The sequence below is a fragment of the Oncorhynchus nerka genome, linkage group LG25 (genome assembly GCF_034236695.1).
Source record: "Oncorhynchus nerka isolate Pitt River linkage group LG25, Oner_Uvic_2.0, whole genome shotgun sequence".
Taxonomy (NCBI): Eukaryota; Metazoa; Chordata; class Actinopteri; order Salmoniformes; family Salmonidae; genus Oncorhynchus; species Oncorhynchus nerka.
Window position 1 is genome coordinate 22,318,502 of NC_088420.1, and position 17,289 is coordinate 22,335,790.

Below are 17,289 nucleotides of genomic sequence, written 5' to 3' on the forward strand. Positions count from 1 at the left end.
TGTGTGTGATTGGAGAAATGGCCGACTTCATGAGGCGACGATTGCCTCGAACGGAAGCCAAACAAAGTGTTCACAACTCCCCAGCGCTCCTAAACGTTGTGAAACATTGACTACAGAACGCCCACGATGCTGAATAGAAAACATGACAGATCATGACACTAATTAAGAACTCTATCATATCTGTTACATTTAATTGCCATCTCAATTTCTCTATTGCTGTAGAAATGTGAGCAAGTATTAATTGTTTGTAGCTAGACCTGTCATAAATATTGAATTTGATTGGCCTACCTTTCAATAAAATGTTCCATGTTTATCAGTACATTAGATTCACGTGATATAGAAAAGTGCTCCAGCTGCGTGTCCAGAGATTTAGTGCTGCCTTGTCTATATCAGTCTCTAATGGATATTAATACACGGTGATAATAGGATTGGCAGGGTGATGCCCTGAGGTTTAGTGATGGTGAGCCACTCCATTCACACACACTATCATTTCTACTGCTGGACTTGAAGGATGAGGGATCCGCAACTACCAGGTAACACTTAAAACTATTATTTTGTGAGTAGTTAGTTATATGCGAAAGAGCATATCAAGTGCATATAAATAACTTTTTGGCTATTTTGTTTATTTTAGATGCAGATGTGTTCATTACGAAAATATGGGTTAACATCTAGTCTAATTGCATGTAGTCTACTTAATTAGGCCTTTAATTTGGTCCCAACAAATTTAAATAAAATACATAACATTTTCTATCAGATCAATAAGACAAAAACAGTCATTTATTATGCCCCAAAACAATATGTGTTGCCATTTCTATAGGCATTATGAAATGGTGTATGTTACTGCAATAGTAGAATTAGAATCAAACAAATTAATCCAAATGGTGGTTTTAAATTGGAATTCTGTGCAAACCTCATTGCTTTTTAGCTGGGAACTCCTGTTATTACATTAATTTCTGAATCAATGTACTGTATAAGGCAACTGCAAGCACAAAACAGACAGATAGGCAAAAATAATGGCATGCATTTGATATTAGTGTATGTTTAAAAACATTACAGGTTACAGAGAAACTATAAGGAATTGCATTGCATCAGAATATATTATCACATAAAGTTCAGGGGCACCGATCCAGTTGTAACTGATCATTGTGTTGTGTAACAGTTCAACCAGATAGCTTCAGGTAGCAAGGCGAGAGAGTACAGTACTGTACCAGTGAGCAAAATTGGTTGAAAGATGTCTTTTCAACATCTTTTAAACCAAAAATAAATATTTTCAACGTCTTGTGCTCTCCCTATACTGAGTGTTATCTATTGCGTTTTCAGTTGTATTTTCAGAACAGAACTAACATCCTAAACTGAGCTCTGTCTAATCCTGACCTGCATTGGGAGTGTTTCCAAAGGGGAGAGCAACATCTTTGATGTGTCAGCATCCATTAAATATAAACCAGATTGAGATGACAAATATATAGAGATGAGCTAAAGCTAAATGTATAAGTATATACCCTGATCACTTTTAAAATGGTTCTGTGCTCATAAAGGGATAGTTCACCCAAATTACAAAATGACACATTGGTTTCCTTACCCTGTAAGCAGTCTATAGACAATGTATGACAGCAATCCATGTTTTGGTTTAGTTTCCTTTTCATGTTGGCCTACCAATATCAGCATTTTTCGTGCATCATGTCCAAATAATCCGAAAGTATATGAAATTGATTGTGAAGGGGATTTGTGACAGGGAAATGAAACCAAAGCATGGATTGGTGTCATACCTTGTCCATAGACTGATTACAGGGTAAGGAAACCAATATGTAATTCAGTAATTTGGGTGAACATTTCCTTTAAGCCTGACTTGCCTAGTTATATAAAGATGAACAACAAAAAAAAGAAAGCCTGATGCACCTGTTGTCTTGGGGCGTCATGACTTGAATAGTATTTTCCAGTCTATTATTTGAAGGCTACATTGGTTCATACTGTAGGCTACATTACAGAACCATGGGATTCAGTCCCATCCTATTTTTACATTTAATTCACGTATTCATACTCTTTACAAGAGCAATGTCTATCGATATCATGGATTTAACATTGTTAAAAAAAAGTGCTTCAATGCCCAATTATTACTTTTGTTTCAGTTTATTTCTCAAAGCAGTGTAGGAATGCACAATACAGTTATACTGTACATAAGATTTTGTATAACGCTATAATGGCCTGCCCAGGCCCAAAATTAGATTCTCTGCTCTGACCTCATTAGACCAAGGCCTCATTGGCCAATCCTACCAACTATTATAGATGTTGGTTCTGACCTCACTGTCATATATCTCCATGACCCAACCTGACCTTATCTGTGCCCACAAAATAAATAATGTAGTGATGCTGTGTGTAAGGTCAATCCCCAACACTTTTTATGCTTGGAGCTGATGATCTTCAGTTCAAGTACAAGGCCACATATCATTTAGGGGATAGTACTTGATGTGCCATATATTGTAATCAGCAGTATGCACACATGCCAATCACTGCCTTTTCTCCTCTTACTAGACAGTTTAGTTTATTAATACAACCATTTAATAAAATAAGCACACATAAAACTTGAAAAGCCATACATGCACATGAGTAAAATCCTTGAGGATAACACAATAAAGTCTGGGACTTATTTCCATTGTTAAATGCATTGCTCTTTATGTAGTTTTCCTTTCGATTTGTAAATGGTTCATTATTGATTGATTTACTGTATCTGAGGGACTGAATGATTTGTTTCGCTGGGATAAAAAAAACTAAACAGATCCATATATTTGACCATGGGGAGTTCTTAGAGTCAATACTGCTGTGCTATTTCCAAGTGTCGCTGTCTCCAATATGCACTAGTAAGAATAGTCAATGTCACTTAAAGCTGTTAAGATGATTATTTAGCTGGCCGGACATTCCGTTCAAGTCAACAGGAGTCTCCTGCATGGAGATTAGTGTGAGCCAATCTCATTATGACTGTCCTGCAGACTGCACATTTACCCAGAGGTAATGGTGGAGCTCCACGTCTGCAATTAAATCACCTTTTGTAACGATGACCTAAAATAAATATTGACGGCTATTATGAATCCTTAAGGCCAGTCAGAGCATCAGCAGAGCTGTGCCCCAAGCCTCTAACAAAGAATGCCAGATAGAGAGAGTTATAATATGTGACAGTTTGAATTGATGCTCCTTTGTATCAATGCTCAATTATCCATTTTATCCTATAGGAGCTAACAGGAATAAGAAAGACAGGTAAGTAATATGTATCAATGCATGATAGAAGGGAGCGGTAGGATATTTAAGAAGTTGTGTGATTTTATTTTATGTGAATAGAGCTAACTGGCGAGGCCATAGAACATCTACCCACAATAGTCCCAAATCGGAATCCCTGCCATTGAACACAGGGAACCTCACCCAAATTAAAATCTCACCTGTAATTCATTTTTTTCCTTTGTGCCTTTTAGGACTCAAATCCAGACTAGCATGGCCGAAACGCAAGGACAAGGAGGATAAGAAAGCCAAGCCAAGTGAGACGAGTGTAACGCCATTGGACAAAACACCGAAAGTCCTTTCAACCCGTCCTATTATACCAGAACTGACCCCAGAACAGAGGATGAGGCAGACACCATTTGAGAGGGTGCTTTATGACATGAACCATGACCAGAGGGTAGTCAACGACCTCATACTGGGCCGGAGGATCTCCTTCTACGAGCTCAGGGGGGAAATAGGGTGTGGGAACTTCTCCCATGTTAGATTGGGTATCCATGCCCTGACTAAAGGTAAGGAGGGATTTATTTGTTTGTCATCTTTTCAGTAGTTGGTTAAATTATTAATTGGTTAATTCATTAATCTAGTAAAGGTACAGTAACCAGAGTGAGAGTTGAGCAATACACTGTACCTCGTCTCCAATGATATAATCATGTGTTCCATTCAGTACACCAACTGATGCCACTTTGGAAAATGTAACAAAATGGACATTACAGTTCCTACTCAATGGTTGGGACCTGGCAGTATGAAGATATAGCTCTCTAACACATTCCTACTGACTGGTTCCATCTGAGCTGACCCTGTCTCTATCCTCCCCTGCCTGCCACATAGACTCTGTCTCCAGGGGGGTATTATAACAGGGTGAATACTGATGCCAGAGGACAAGGGGTGGTCACCTGAACTAAGCACCTCCTGATCGCCTCAGATCCCCCTTCACCCCCTGTGGTGAATTCATGCTTTATACAGCTCTGTTTCATTTCGGTAGTGGGCAGTTAGAGATCCCTGCAGGGAAATAACACAGGAGAGATGGCGAGATGGGGGGTGGGGAAAAGGAGAGGTCTTCATTTACCCTCACATTCTCCTCTCAGGCACATGTTTCACTGGACGTTATATCATTTGGTGAAGCTTCAAATTAAATTACACCAGTTGCCCTGTCTTATCACCCTTCCTTCTCTCCTATCATTTCTGTATTGGTTTCTCCCTCTCCCCCCCTTCTCTCTCTGGGTCTTTCTCTCTCTCACTCCCTCCCTCAGAGAGGGTTGCAATCAAGATTTTGGATAAGCTTCGTCTGGACAAGAAGTCTCAGTCCCTGTTTGCCACAGAGATCAGCTGTATGGAGAAGCTGTCCCACCCTAACATTGTTCGTCTCTATGAGGTGATTGAGACCACCAAGCGCCTGTACCTGGTGATGGAGTATGGTAGTGGAGGAGACCTCTACTCACGTATCACCAACCGGGGGCGTCTGTCTGACCTGGAGACCAAGCTCATCTTTGCCCAGATCATCTCTGCCATCAAACACATGGTGAGCTATAGCCAGTCAAAGCATTGAACAGTAGACAGGCACAGATGTCAATTCCACTCTGTGATTAAGGCAGCTTCCTAACTTGAGGATTGGACATAACTTTTGCATAAATCATGCATTGTCTATGGCTAGGATTTGCCAGAATGTATCCAATTATTGTAGGCTATTCTTGCTTGATTGATTCAGGGAGCACATCGTAATTTTGTAGCAACATCCAACTAACGTACCCCCACCCTACCCCTTTTTGTTATAATTTCAGCATGACAACAACATCGTCCACCGAGACCTGAAAGCAGAGAACATCTTTTACACCACCAGCTACTGCATCAAGGTGGGAGACCTTGGCTTCAGTATCGTGAGTGCTCCATCTGAAGTCCTCACCACGTTCTGTGGCTCCCCACCCTACGCCGCTCCAGAGCTCTTCAAAGACAAAGGCTACGTGGGTCGTTACGTGGACATCTGGGCCTTGGGAATCCTGCTCTACTTCATGGTCACCTCCTCCATGCCTTTCCACGCCGACAACCTTGGTCGTTTGAAGCGCTGTATCATGCAGGGAGCCTACGCCTTCCCTGACTATGTACCCAACCTCTGCCAACTGGTCATAAAGGGCATGCTGAGGTCCGTGCCCGCTGACCGTGACCCCATCTCCCTGATAATGACCAGCACGTGGCTGAAGAGCATTGAGTACCCTCGGGCGTACGCCCCCCTGCCCCAGACACCCTTTCACCTGGCTGAAACCTCCCAGGTCCTGTGTGTGGAGGAGCAGGAGGTGAAGTCGGCCCTATCTGATCTGGGCATCAAGGGAGTCCACCTGCAGAACAACACCTATACAGACAATCGCAGCCCCCTGACGGGGACGTACCGTATCCTCCTCCACCGTGTCCAGAAGAGGAGGTCTGTGGAGGCAGTGGGATACACAGCCCTTTACCCTGAGGACTTTGGCAGTAAGAACGGCAGGACGACCACTGCTGTTATGGACAAGCACAACCCTACCAGTGTCTGTGTTATCCTATAGACCAGGGATTTTGCAACAGTTTTTGAACCAGGGACTGGAAAGTTATGGATCTTCTCTTTGGATTAAAACAAACAATTTTGGTGGGCCACTTATAATGAAATTGAACACTTCAGAAGTGAAGTTCTCCCATAACTATGAACTATCTGAGGGACCTGTCAGCAACATCTCAGGAACCGGTGCTGCTCCATGGACCTCCATGGAGGTTGAGAAATAATGCTACAGAGTCTGGCATCCTGTTTAGCCAGGCTCCACCAGAAGAGAATCACAAGACAAACACACACCACAAACGCACACACACATACACACACTACACTCACGGATTTGTTGTCTTGTATTCATCGCAGTACAGATGATAGATAGATAAATACCACCATCTTGTGCTCACATTAATCATTACATTTCAGTACTCCTAAGAAATCTGTGACAGAAAGATACAATGGTGAAAAGGTTAAGATTTCAGGGTTGTACTGTAAAGTACATTAATTATATTGCAGCTTTATGTACTAACAAGGCTACAGTAATTGACTTCAGCTTGTTGCGACGTTACATCACTCAATAGGTCTATGTTTTGTACAATTGGCTTACAGTGAGAGACAAAGGATTAATAATACTATCAGCATCTTCCAAGCCTACTTAGTCCTGTGCTTCGTCAAAATATAACTGGGGTCATGCTCGTGGAAGGACATGGCTAATTTGTCTTAGCTGTGATACAGGAAAAGTGCTTTGTTCAGATAGCAAATATAAGGGAGTCAGGCACGAAGCACTGGCCAATGCTCTGATATTTGGATTACAATACTTAGGTTTATCCTCAAAGACTTGTATGCCTTCAACATTAATGTAAATATAACAAATATAATCTTTAGGTAAATTCACAAGGTAAATTCACAAGCTCTATTCACAAGTACATTGAAAAATGTGTAAAACATGGATGTTTTGTGCACAGTTCTTTATTTTGGCTATTCAGTGGCTTGGAAGTGCTGAAGATGAATATCTTTATTATGATATAATGTAATTAAAATGCATTAACACATTGCTTATGTAGATATTTTTGTACAGTCATTTTATAAATGCTTTACTGATATATTCTATGTGGATTAAGTATATCAGTAAAGTATTTATAAAATGTTAATAAATATGATTTGCCATTGGATGTACCCATTAATGCTCAAGAGAAATGTCATTTGAATATATGCCTGAGATGAGTAAAAAAAAATATATTGCATTGTGTATTGCTATACCATTTAAATAATTAAAAATAAATAAAACATACACATCAAGACAAATTAATTAAAAAATATATAATAATCAATCACCTCTTGTGAGTTCAGGGGGCATCCCTGGTGCTAGTAACAGTGGAAAGGTCTTTAGGGAAGACTGACAAGTTTATATTGTGAGTATCCCCTAAGTGGAAATCTGAGCAGCATTTGAATATCATCTGTGTACTTGAAGCACATATTTGTTCATTTTTTACATCATGGACATCACAGAACCTCAACATCTTACAGAAAATAGATACTAGAGAGTATGTTGTTCTATTATCAGTCAAAGTCAATAAAAGTATAAAACTTCCAAAGCCTTTTTAGAGGTTTTGCAGGTTCTTATGAGGTCACTCATAACGCAACCTACGCTCTCATAAAAATCAGGACGGTTGGATTGTATAAACATTAGCAGTTTCTCTAACTGCCCTCCCATCTTACTCAACATACATTTCCCCTGAAGCTATTACCACCTCTATGATCCAAGCAGTGATAAAACCTGTCAGCACTTGACCTTTTCTCTCATTATTGTCTGCCAGGTTCTTACAGTTTGTACCTTTACCTGTTCTGTTCCTCTCCATTGATTGGCAGTCTGGCAGGGCAATATATTTTGCAATAATGAGATGAACCCCAGTCATGCCTTTGTCAATAAGGATCCGCACCTTAAAAAAAAAAAAATTGTTGACATTTTTGCCTAAAATCACATACCTAAATCGAACTGCCTGTAGCTCAGGACCTGAAGCAAGGATATACATATGCTTGATACAATTTGAAAGGAAATACTTTGAAGTTTGTGGAAATGTTAAATTAATGTAGGAGAATATAACACATTAGATCTGGTAAAAGATAATTCAAAGAAAAAAAACTCTTTTTTTTTTGTAATTTTTTTTAACCATCATTTTTGTAATGCAAGATAAAGGCCATAATGTATTATTCCAGCCCAGGCAGAATTGAGATTTTGGCCACTAGATGACAGCAGTGTATTTGCAAAGTTTTAGACTGATGCAATGAACCATTGCATTTCTTTTAAAAATGTTGTATCATAACTGTGCACTCTCCTCAAACAATAGCATGCTATTATTTCACTGTAATAGCTACTGTAGATTGGACAGTGCAGTTAGATTAACAAGAATTTAAGCTTTCTGCCAATATCAGATATGTCTATGTCCTGGGAAGTGTTCTTGTTACTTACAACCTCATGCTAATCACATTAGCCTATGTTAGCTCAACCGTCACGTGGGGGACACACCGATCCTGTAGAGGTTTTAAGACAAGCATGTGAGTACAAAATGATGGAGAGACAAACTATCAAATTATCTCCAAGCTAGTGCCTAAGTGGAGTCCTGACGTAATCACTTTGAATTAAAAGTTTTTTTAGGCTATTGCTAAATATGTCTGAAACATTGCTTTGACTCTTTTCCTTTTGCTAATTCTTTAAAATGATAGGACAATAATAAATCATGTTTCTGACTGGAGCATTTTGGTGATAAGGGGTAACTAATCACATCCATTATCCAGTGTGATGTTTGGAATGGTCTGTTTGTTGTGGTTCTGGGTAGCTTTATGTCTTAGCTGAGTCAATAACCTGAAGTGATGCCAAAGGTTGTTGTGTGTGTGGTTGTTACTTTAATGTATTGTCTTTCAATGAATGACACATGATTATTTCTACAGTTGAACAGTTCACTCCACTGAATATCATAATGAAGTGTTGAAAGCCTGTGCTGAAGGTTTGTGGAACTTTGTGTCTACTGTGCACACTTAATTTCACAATTACCCAATTCATTTCAGCTTTACCTCAAAAGTTCTGATTGGAATGAGAGCTCGGTGTCTGCAAAAACATGTTGAGTGGATAATAATTTGAGCAAGAATGTAATAAGAAGCTAATTCTCTCTGCTTACACATAGATCATTTTCTCAGTATTTCATTCCCCCGTGCACCTTTGAAAAAAAAAAAAAAACTTCTATGTACTGAGTCACTAGTGAATATCTGCTCAAAATTCAAATGTTGACCTGTTTCCTTTTGGAATTGCAACAGCATACTTTCAGATAAATCACTTGTTATTCTCCTCCTCTCAAGTCAGACTGTTGAGAAATATGAGGTATGGGCCAAAAACAAGTTTATAGAAAGTTTATAGTCTCACAGTGCTCCTGGCAAATACAAAGGAGTCAGTGTTCTGGAACATGTCCATGTTTATATTGCATTGTATTGACAGTTGTATGCCTTGTTCACTGGAAGTTGAGTATGTGGTTTATAGTTCAGAAGCAGCCATTCAGATGTCTGAGATACATACATACATTACTCTTGAACCCTGATAGAACATCTTTGAGTGTAATTTTGTTGTAGTAGTTCAATGGCTGTATAGCAATAGTGTTAAATCAACATTAATAAGAGGAATAGGCCACTAGTAGCGATGAAAGAGATACTGTGTGTGTCCTTGGAAAGAAAGAGGCAAACCAATTAGACAAGGTTGGATGTATGTCGCATTGTGTAGTCTCAGAGATTTTCTCATGGGAACCTTGTCCTCTGCAGCATATTGGAGCCTCCCTGTCACACTCCACTGAGGGCATGGACAGATAGGGCAGGGACAGATAGGGCAGGGACAGATAGGACAGGGACAGATAGGGCAGGGACAGATAGGACAGGGACAGATAGGGCAGGGACAGATAGGACAGGGACAGATAGGACAGGGACAGATAGGGCAGGGACAGATAGGACAGGGACAGATAGGGCAGGGACAGATAGGACAGGGACAGATAGGGCAGGGACAGATAGGACAGGGACAGATAGGACAGGGACAGATAGGACAGGGACAGATAGGGCAGGGACAGATAGGACAGGGACAGATAGGACAGGGACAGATAGGGCAGGGACAGATAGGACAGGGACAGATAGGACAGGGACAGATAGGACAGGGACAGATAGGGCAGGGACAAATAGGGCAGGGACAGATGATACATAGATATTTCTCCTGGGGCATCACACTTGCCTTAAAATGGTGACTGTAGCAAGAATGAACATGTATAAACTGCGATTGATTCTCTGCCCATCATACTGTATCACATTTCAGGTAGATATGTGGCATTACAAGTGATAAGCTTCAGAGAGCTGAAGTTCTGTGTCGGTAAATGCTGAAGGCAATGAGAGGAGTGAAAGCTTTTTTTCAAATGAAACGTGTGCAGTATAAAGAGTTCATGTATAGATAGAGTGTAATGAGCTGGCCTTGGAATCATACAATTAAAAAGGATGAATATGTTGACAACTGTGGGGAATATGGTTATTATGGACATCATGAAAATATGTATTTCTATTAATATATATTCTTAATTAGCTTGATGTATTCTCTATTGACATATCCATTGATATTTCTGAGATGTATCAACATTTTGTACTTTATTAAATTTTTATTACAAATGGGAACTTATACAAATAATGTTTTGACATAGTAGTGATTGAAATCAAAATAGAAATTGTAGCTTTATATAAAAGTTTAGTGGTCGGGGGCCCTACAGTCAGCATGTAGTCTGCGTATAGGCAGAGGCAGCACAGCACACACACAATAATGCTAAGCTGCCAAGTGGCTCATTACTAGCAGGCACCATTCATGGTTAGTCATCTAATGCTGACAGTGAATACAGTAATACAGTATAGTTGTCTTGCTATGCTATTGGATTGCCACCTTAACAATGGAACCTCAGGTATTCCCAAAAGCATGTGATATAAACTCATTAAGCCAAACTATAATATAATGAGTAATATAATGATGAAGCTCACATTCTACTTACAGGATGATATTTGCCTACACATTTCACTTGACATATGGAAATTGGCATACACTGGTTAAAACACTCTCCAACAAAGCAGCAGCTCAACTACATCCCCTCATTCTCTTTTCTCAGGAAGCTATCGATACAAAAAGGCCATAATTAGATACTGTAAACTTGTCAAACACAGAAGCATTTCTAAAAGGATTAGTTAAGAATGAGAGTTGTACCTAGTTGCTTTGCTGCTTATCGACAACAGTCATCAGATTCTGTACCCACTTCTGGCTGGGATTGGCACAAACAGTCTTCCGTTTCTTCAGCATGAACCTACAGATATGAGACACGTGGTGGGATAAAAAGTGTTTGTTTTCCGTTAGACACTCAGACTCAGTATTGTTTTTTAGAATCACATTCTACGAGGAGAAAAAAAGGAAATCAAAATATGTAGAAAAATACCACATTTCTCTGTCAAAAAGCCTTCTTGGCATCCATTGCAGGCAACTGGAGGATTTGTTCTACCTTACCAGTGTCCCAATGATAGACTGACTGTGTAGCTTTGTTGTTGTTTGGGGAGTGAGGACTTAGGGACAGAAGGTGAGGAGGTGTTCTAACACACTCACACAACAGCCTTGATGTTGCAGTCACCATCTGTTTCCTGTATCCTGTAGCTCATCACGTTCCTCTTGGTGTTCTTCTTCAGGCCAGCAACGTGCTTCAGACAGCAGTTCCCATAAGAGCCTGACAACAATCAGGGGAAAGGAAATGGTTGCTATTATACTCCTTTTGTGCTTACATTTCAATTTAATAAATTATAATGTACTAACATCACAGGAGGTTGGTGGCACTTTAATTGGGGAGGACAGGCTCGTGGTAGTGGCTGGTGCGGAATGAGTGGAATGGTGTCAAACACATGGTTTGATGCCATTACATTTACTTCATTCCAGCTATTACAATGAGTTGTCCTCTCCTCAGGCGCCTCCACTGACTGACATTTCAGTTACACATGGTTTGAAACGTGCAGTTGAAGTTGCGAAATATTACAGTGTGATAATTTTCAAAGAATATTTTTTTGAGTAAATGTATTGCAGATGTGTGCAAGAGAAGACATCACCAGGACTATTCATATTCACAATTTCTAATAATGCAAACATGAGAACTGCCTGTAAGTGCAGCACAAGCCATGTATATAACTATTGAAACGGTTGTGAAATCTAGTGCCAGGTGTTTCGAAACAATGTTTTGAAAGGAGCGGATCACAGAGACAAACATCAGTCTGTGTAAAATTTTCTGGTAAAAAAAATATTTGGAGCCGACAGATCTTTCTCTTCTTGACATAGTATGGACCAGTTGAAGCTTGTAAAAAAACAACAACATTATATTGAAATAACTGACTTTGTGCAGAATAATGCTCTCCATTACGAGAGGTTAATACTCAATCTGCAACAAGTTATTACTGTACAGAATGTGGAGTGGCTATAAGTACAGTTGATTTTTCAACAATACCTTCATTACAAGAACAAATCAGGACAAACAATAGGCTTTAGACTATTACATCAATTACAGGGGACATAAGCTTCATAATAATTAGTCTATAGAATGTACAATACAGTAGATTTAATGGTGCCTACCTTGAGCCATGCTGAGGTACATGCATGCCAGGAGCAGGAGAAAGAACAGAGCCTGGAACTTCATGGTGTCACTGCTTCTATGGTCCACTGTAAGAACAGGACAGGATGTAAAGCCTGAGAAACGTTCTCTTTTTAATACCACCACACTGTCAGCGGGATGTTTTCCTGACAGGGCCACCCCATTTACAATACTGGTATGTTTGTTTTCCAGACCCCAATCCTGACCTCTTGATTTCAAACACTTGGATGCGTGGAGCTGTTTTGTGCAGCTATGTTGGGTTTGGCAGAAGCTCTGACTATGTTCTAATAAAAGTTAGCATGCATTCATCAGATGAACCATAACCTCTGTCTCTTAAAACAGCTGCATTAACTTGTTTATTTTACCACTTAGAAATGCAAAAGTACAGAATGCTTACAGCATAGGCTAAAAGTTAGTAAAATATGAATTAAGAATCAGACAAGCATATAAACAAGCAATAGGTCAGCATATAAACACACAAGCCTACCAACAAAGCAGAACATGTCACAAATAACCTTCTCAAAACACAAAATCTCCTTGCAGAAATGACCTGTCTTCTCTGTCTTGTTGAGTTCCCTACTGCTTTATACAGTAGCTGCCATTTGATACCTTCTTCACCCCTCCACCAACCCTGTTATCTTAATCAGCCACACCTCCTCTCGCATGACAACTAGTAAGTACAGTATGTTTTACAATTGCTGGGAAGAGGTAGAATTTGAACGATTTGAGCATCACAATCAAATGCCACTGCAATGCTTTCCTTGGCTTAAGTCCAGTGAAAAGATGAGTGACAAACTGTTGAAGACCCTCACAAACTTCTAAAGATGCACCATTGAGAGCATGCTGTCGGGCTGTATCACCGCCTGGTACGGTAATTGAACCGTCCGCAACTGTAGGGCTCTCCAGAGGGTGGTGAGGTCAGCGCAATGATTCACCAGGGGCACACTGCCTGCCCTCCAGGACATCTACAGCACCCAGTTTCACAGGAAGGCCAAGAAGATCATCAAGGACTTCAGCCACCCGAGCCACAGCCTGTTCACCCCACTACCATCTAGATGGTGACGACAGTACAGATGCATCAAAGTTGGGACCGAAAGACTGATACACAGCTTCTATCTCCAGGCCAACAGAATGTTTAATAGTCACCACTAGCCGGCCTCTGTCTAGTATCCTGCCCTGAACCTTAGTCAGTATTACTAGCCAGCATCCTTGTGGAATGCTTTCGACACCTTGTAGAGTCCATGCCCCGACAAATTGAGGCTGTTTTGAGGGCAAAAGACCAGTAAATATTAGGAAGGCCTTCCTAATGTTTGTACACTCAGTGTATATATTTACATTCCGGATTCTGACATTGCTCGTTCTGATATTACTTGATGTCTGTCTTTTTATTTTGGGGATTTGTGTGTATTGTTTTGTATTGTTAGGTATTACTGCACTGTTGGAGCTAGAAACATAAGCATATAGCTGCATATAGCTGCATCTCAGGGCAGCAGGGTAGCCTAGTGGTTAGAGCATTGGACTAGTAACTGGAAGGTTGCAAGTTCAAATCCCCGAGCTGACAAGGTACAAATCTGTCATTCTGCCCCTGAACAGGCAGTTAACCCACTGTTCCTAGGCTGTCATTGAAAATAAGAATTTGTTCTTAACTGACTTGCCTAGTAAAATAAATAAAAAATTCTGTGATAACATCTACAAAATATCTGTACTCAACCATCATTTTTATGTTATTATGTTTTTCAGGAGGTCTTCCATTTCCCTGAGGCCCCTCATTGCTATTGGAGAAGGATCTAAGGTCCAAGGAGCCAGGCCAGCAATCAGTGCACAGGAACATAGTTTATTTTAGTCATTTATTAACTGTAAAAATCAACTACATCCTTAGAATTAAGAAAATGTGGACCACACGCAGAGTCCTTAATATCTTTTGTATAACAGCAATGAAAACACCGTCTGGAAACCCACTGTCTGGAAACCCACTGTCTGGAAACCCACTGTCTGGAAACCCACTGTCTGCAAACTCACTGTCTGGAAACCCACTGTCTGCAAACTCACTGTCTGGAAACCCACTGTCTGCAAACCCACTGTCTGGAAACCCACTGTCTGGAAACCCACTGTCTGGAAACCCACTGTCTGCAAACCCACTGTCTGGAAACCCACTGTCTGCAAACCCACTGTCTGGAAACCCACTATCTGCAAACCCACTGTCTGGAAACCCACTGCCTGCAAACCCACTGTCTGGAAACCCACTGTCTGCAAACCCACTGTCTGGAAACCCACTGTCTGGAAACCCACTGTCTGCAAACCCACTGTCTGGAAACCCACTGTCTGCAAACCCACTGTCTGGAAACCCACCGTCTGGAAACCCACTGTCTGCAAACCCACTGTCTGGAAACCCACTGTCTGCAAACCCACTGTCTGCAATTGATTGAATTATGTTAAAAGTAGCATCCATTATTGTTGAAGCTATAAGAGGACGGGCTAATTTTAATTGCTGGAATAGAATAAATGGAATGGAATCAAACATGTGGTTTCCATATGTTTTATGTGTTTGATACCATTCCATTAATTATATTCCAGCCATTACAATGAGCCCACCAGCCTCCTCTGATTTAACAATACATAAGGACTGAGACAAGAAAATAATATTTAGGATGTCTTGGGTGGCAGTTTTTTTGTTGTGTTGGTCATTGCTTAGGAAGATTAATTTGCTAGGTACTTGCAAAGACTTGCATAATGTTCTGAAATGTAAATGTCTCATCAGTCTGAATTTAAATGATTGCACCCTTTTAGATTTGAGACCATTTTCCTTGTAAAAAGAAAACTCTTGCTATACTAGCCACTATGTGACATATCAGATTTGTATAGCATCCCCAAAGTCAATTGGGCAGTTGGGAAAATCCTTGTACCTCCCATTTTGCTATTGAGACCAGATGGTATCAGTCAACATAATACTGAGTGTAAATATCTTCAAATCAACTTGAAAATGTGACTTACTTTGATACTTGTAAGATCTAATTCTCCCAGGCTTTTTATCTACTTATCCTCAACTATTTGATTCTATGATCCATTTGCATCCATTGAAAAGTTAACACTTTACATATTTTGAAAGTAGTGACAGATATCAAACAAACAATCATCACACTGGGAAGGAAATATGTCGTCATCCAATAATGTTGTTGGCATCCTTTGGCCAAAACATGATGCCCCAATGGCCCTTGAAACTTTAAGAGTTATGCAATATACAAGTATGTAAAATGAGAGAAAAGAGATGCCCATAAATAATTAACTTCCATTTGACATATTACTCAACAATGTCTTATGAAGAACGTTTCCAAAAGCATGGAACATGGTGTATTATTCTTTTACCCCATCTCAAACTGGCAGTAACTGGAGGCGTATGAGTTTCTGTTTATTGTGAAACCAAATGTCATGTAAAGAACTGCCAAAGAAATTATGTTGAAAATGTTGAGATAAAACGAGATAAAACGTAACGTGATTTTGTTACGCTTTTACAATAAAATATTAAATCGTCTTGGGGTCACAATCGAGAAAAAAAAGCCTTACAGTCACGATTGATAGAATTCCCTGTAAGATGTACTGTACTTTAGAAGCATAAATTATATGTTTCTTCTTTCACTGCAGGATAAGATATATTTAGAAAATTAAGCCGGTATAGGCTACTTTTCACTTACGTGGTTGTGACCATAGAAATAAGAATGACCTTGTGTTTATTCTAAACATTTTAAACATGACAGCTGTACACAAAAATAAATGTATTTGTTATATGTCCATTGCTTGGATAAAAAGCACATCATCCTGTGAAGGCTGATGAGGACTAGCCTGACAGACACGACTCGTAGCAGGATGACTTCGAGTTAGGTCGAGGAGGACAGGCCTAGGTTAGAATAATATCCTTATAGCATAGCCTAGTATTAGCCCAACCAGCCGAAAGATGGCGCTATTGCTCCTTTTACGTCGTTTCTCGTTTTACGTCAGACTTTATTAACGTATTCAGCTGGTAATTTACTAGTGTCCCTAGTGGACCGTCTCGTAAATAAAACATCATCCATTCAAGCTGCAAAGGCGTCAGTTTCCCCCCTAACTCGATCTAATGGCTCGTCGGTGGGAAAAAACGGGGGAAATATGTTTACTGCTGTCTTAATGAAACAAAAAAAATTCACTATTATCAAGCACACTTGGCTCTTGTAATGATGTTTTCGTCATTTGACCATGCATTTTGCTGACCGTGCGTCTTGGTTGGGTATTTATTTAAATGTTGTCGTTATAAAAAATAATATTATACCGGGTTTCATGACCAATGCTTTCTGTTTTATAGTTATAACAAATGCACTCCACGAATACAATTTATTCAACACTTATATATGTTTTATTTTACACATATAACCAAATAAGAGGTCCCTTGACCAAAACGTGCCCACCCTATGGAAATCAAATGCCCGTGCAAACGGTTTCATTCTGGGCGCCTGCTCTGAAGCAAATCAGCAATCTGTTCGCAAGCTAATTTGACCTGTGTTGATTTACAGTTTGCTGGTCCAATCAGAGGCCCTGGTCTGCGTTTGAACGCGGCACGTGTATAACTACAATCAGTTAGCAAGTCGGACGTTTCCTAGTTTCGACTAGTACATCAACGGTGCCACAAAATGAGTGACAAAACCTGGCCAGATATTTTCAAGTCATAAATCAAAGTAGAGTCACGAGTCAATGTGCTAGTTGGAACTAGGAATCTCTTAAATGTCTGATTTACTAACTGGTTGTAGTTATAGGCTACAAACGCAGTGTTCAACAATTCAGAAAGTTGCACATTTT

The 17,289-nt window shown here is 40.0% G+C and overlaps 2 protein-coding genes across 2 annotated transcripts; one reads left to right on the forward strand and one right to left on the reverse strand.

Moving 5' to 3' along the window:
- Window positions 1–106: 106 nt before the first annotated feature.
- On the forward strand, window positions 107–10,888 carry LOC115109219 (serine/threonine-protein kinase NIM1). Its single transcript, XM_029633907.2, has 4 exons — window positions 107–533; window positions 3,462–3,776; window positions 4,518–4,786; window positions 5,046–10,888. The coding sequence occupies exons 1-4, from the start codon at window positions 512–514 to the stop codon at window positions 5,799–5,801; spliced, it is 1,362 nt and encodes a 453-aa protein (XP_029489767.2). The 5' UTR covers window positions 107–511; the 3' UTR covers window positions 5,802–10,888.
- On the reverse strand, window positions 10,431–13,045 carry LOC115109221 (C-C motif chemokine 25-like). Its single transcript, XM_029633910.2, has 5 exons — window positions 12,953–13,045; window positions 12,447–12,533; window positions 11,439–11,556; window positions 11,049–11,145; window positions 10,431–10,957 (listed from the first exon to the last, which is right to left on the reverse strand). Exons 1-4 carry the CDS (start codon window positions 12,966–12,968, stop codon window positions 11,049–11,051), a joined length of 318 nt encoding a protein of 105 aa, XP_029489770.1. The 5' UTR covers window positions 12,969–13,045; the 3' UTR covers window positions 10,431–10,957.
- Window positions 13,046–17,289: the final 4,244 nt, after the last annotated feature.

Coding starts and splice junctions, on each gene's coding strand:
- LOC115109219 (XM_029633907.2), top strand. CDS start 512: ATGAGGGATCCGCAACTACCAG. Junction 3,777..4,517: donor TATCCATGCCCTGACTAAAG/GTAAGGAGGGAT, acceptor TCCCTCCCTCAG/AGAGGGTTGCAATCAAGATT. Junction 4,787..5,045: donor TCTCTGCCATCAAACACATG/GTGAGCTATAGC, acceptor TTATAATTTCAG/CATGACAACAACATCGTCCA.
- LOC115109221 (XM_029633910.2), bottom strand. Junction 11,557..12,446: donor GTACCTCAGCATGGCTCAAG/GTAGGCACCATT, acceptor GATTGTTGTCAG/GCTCTTATGGGAACTGCTGT. Junction 11,146..11,438: donor TGCAACATCAAGGCTGTTGT/GTGAGTGTGTTA, acceptor TCATATCTGTAG/GTTCATGCTGAAGAAACGGA.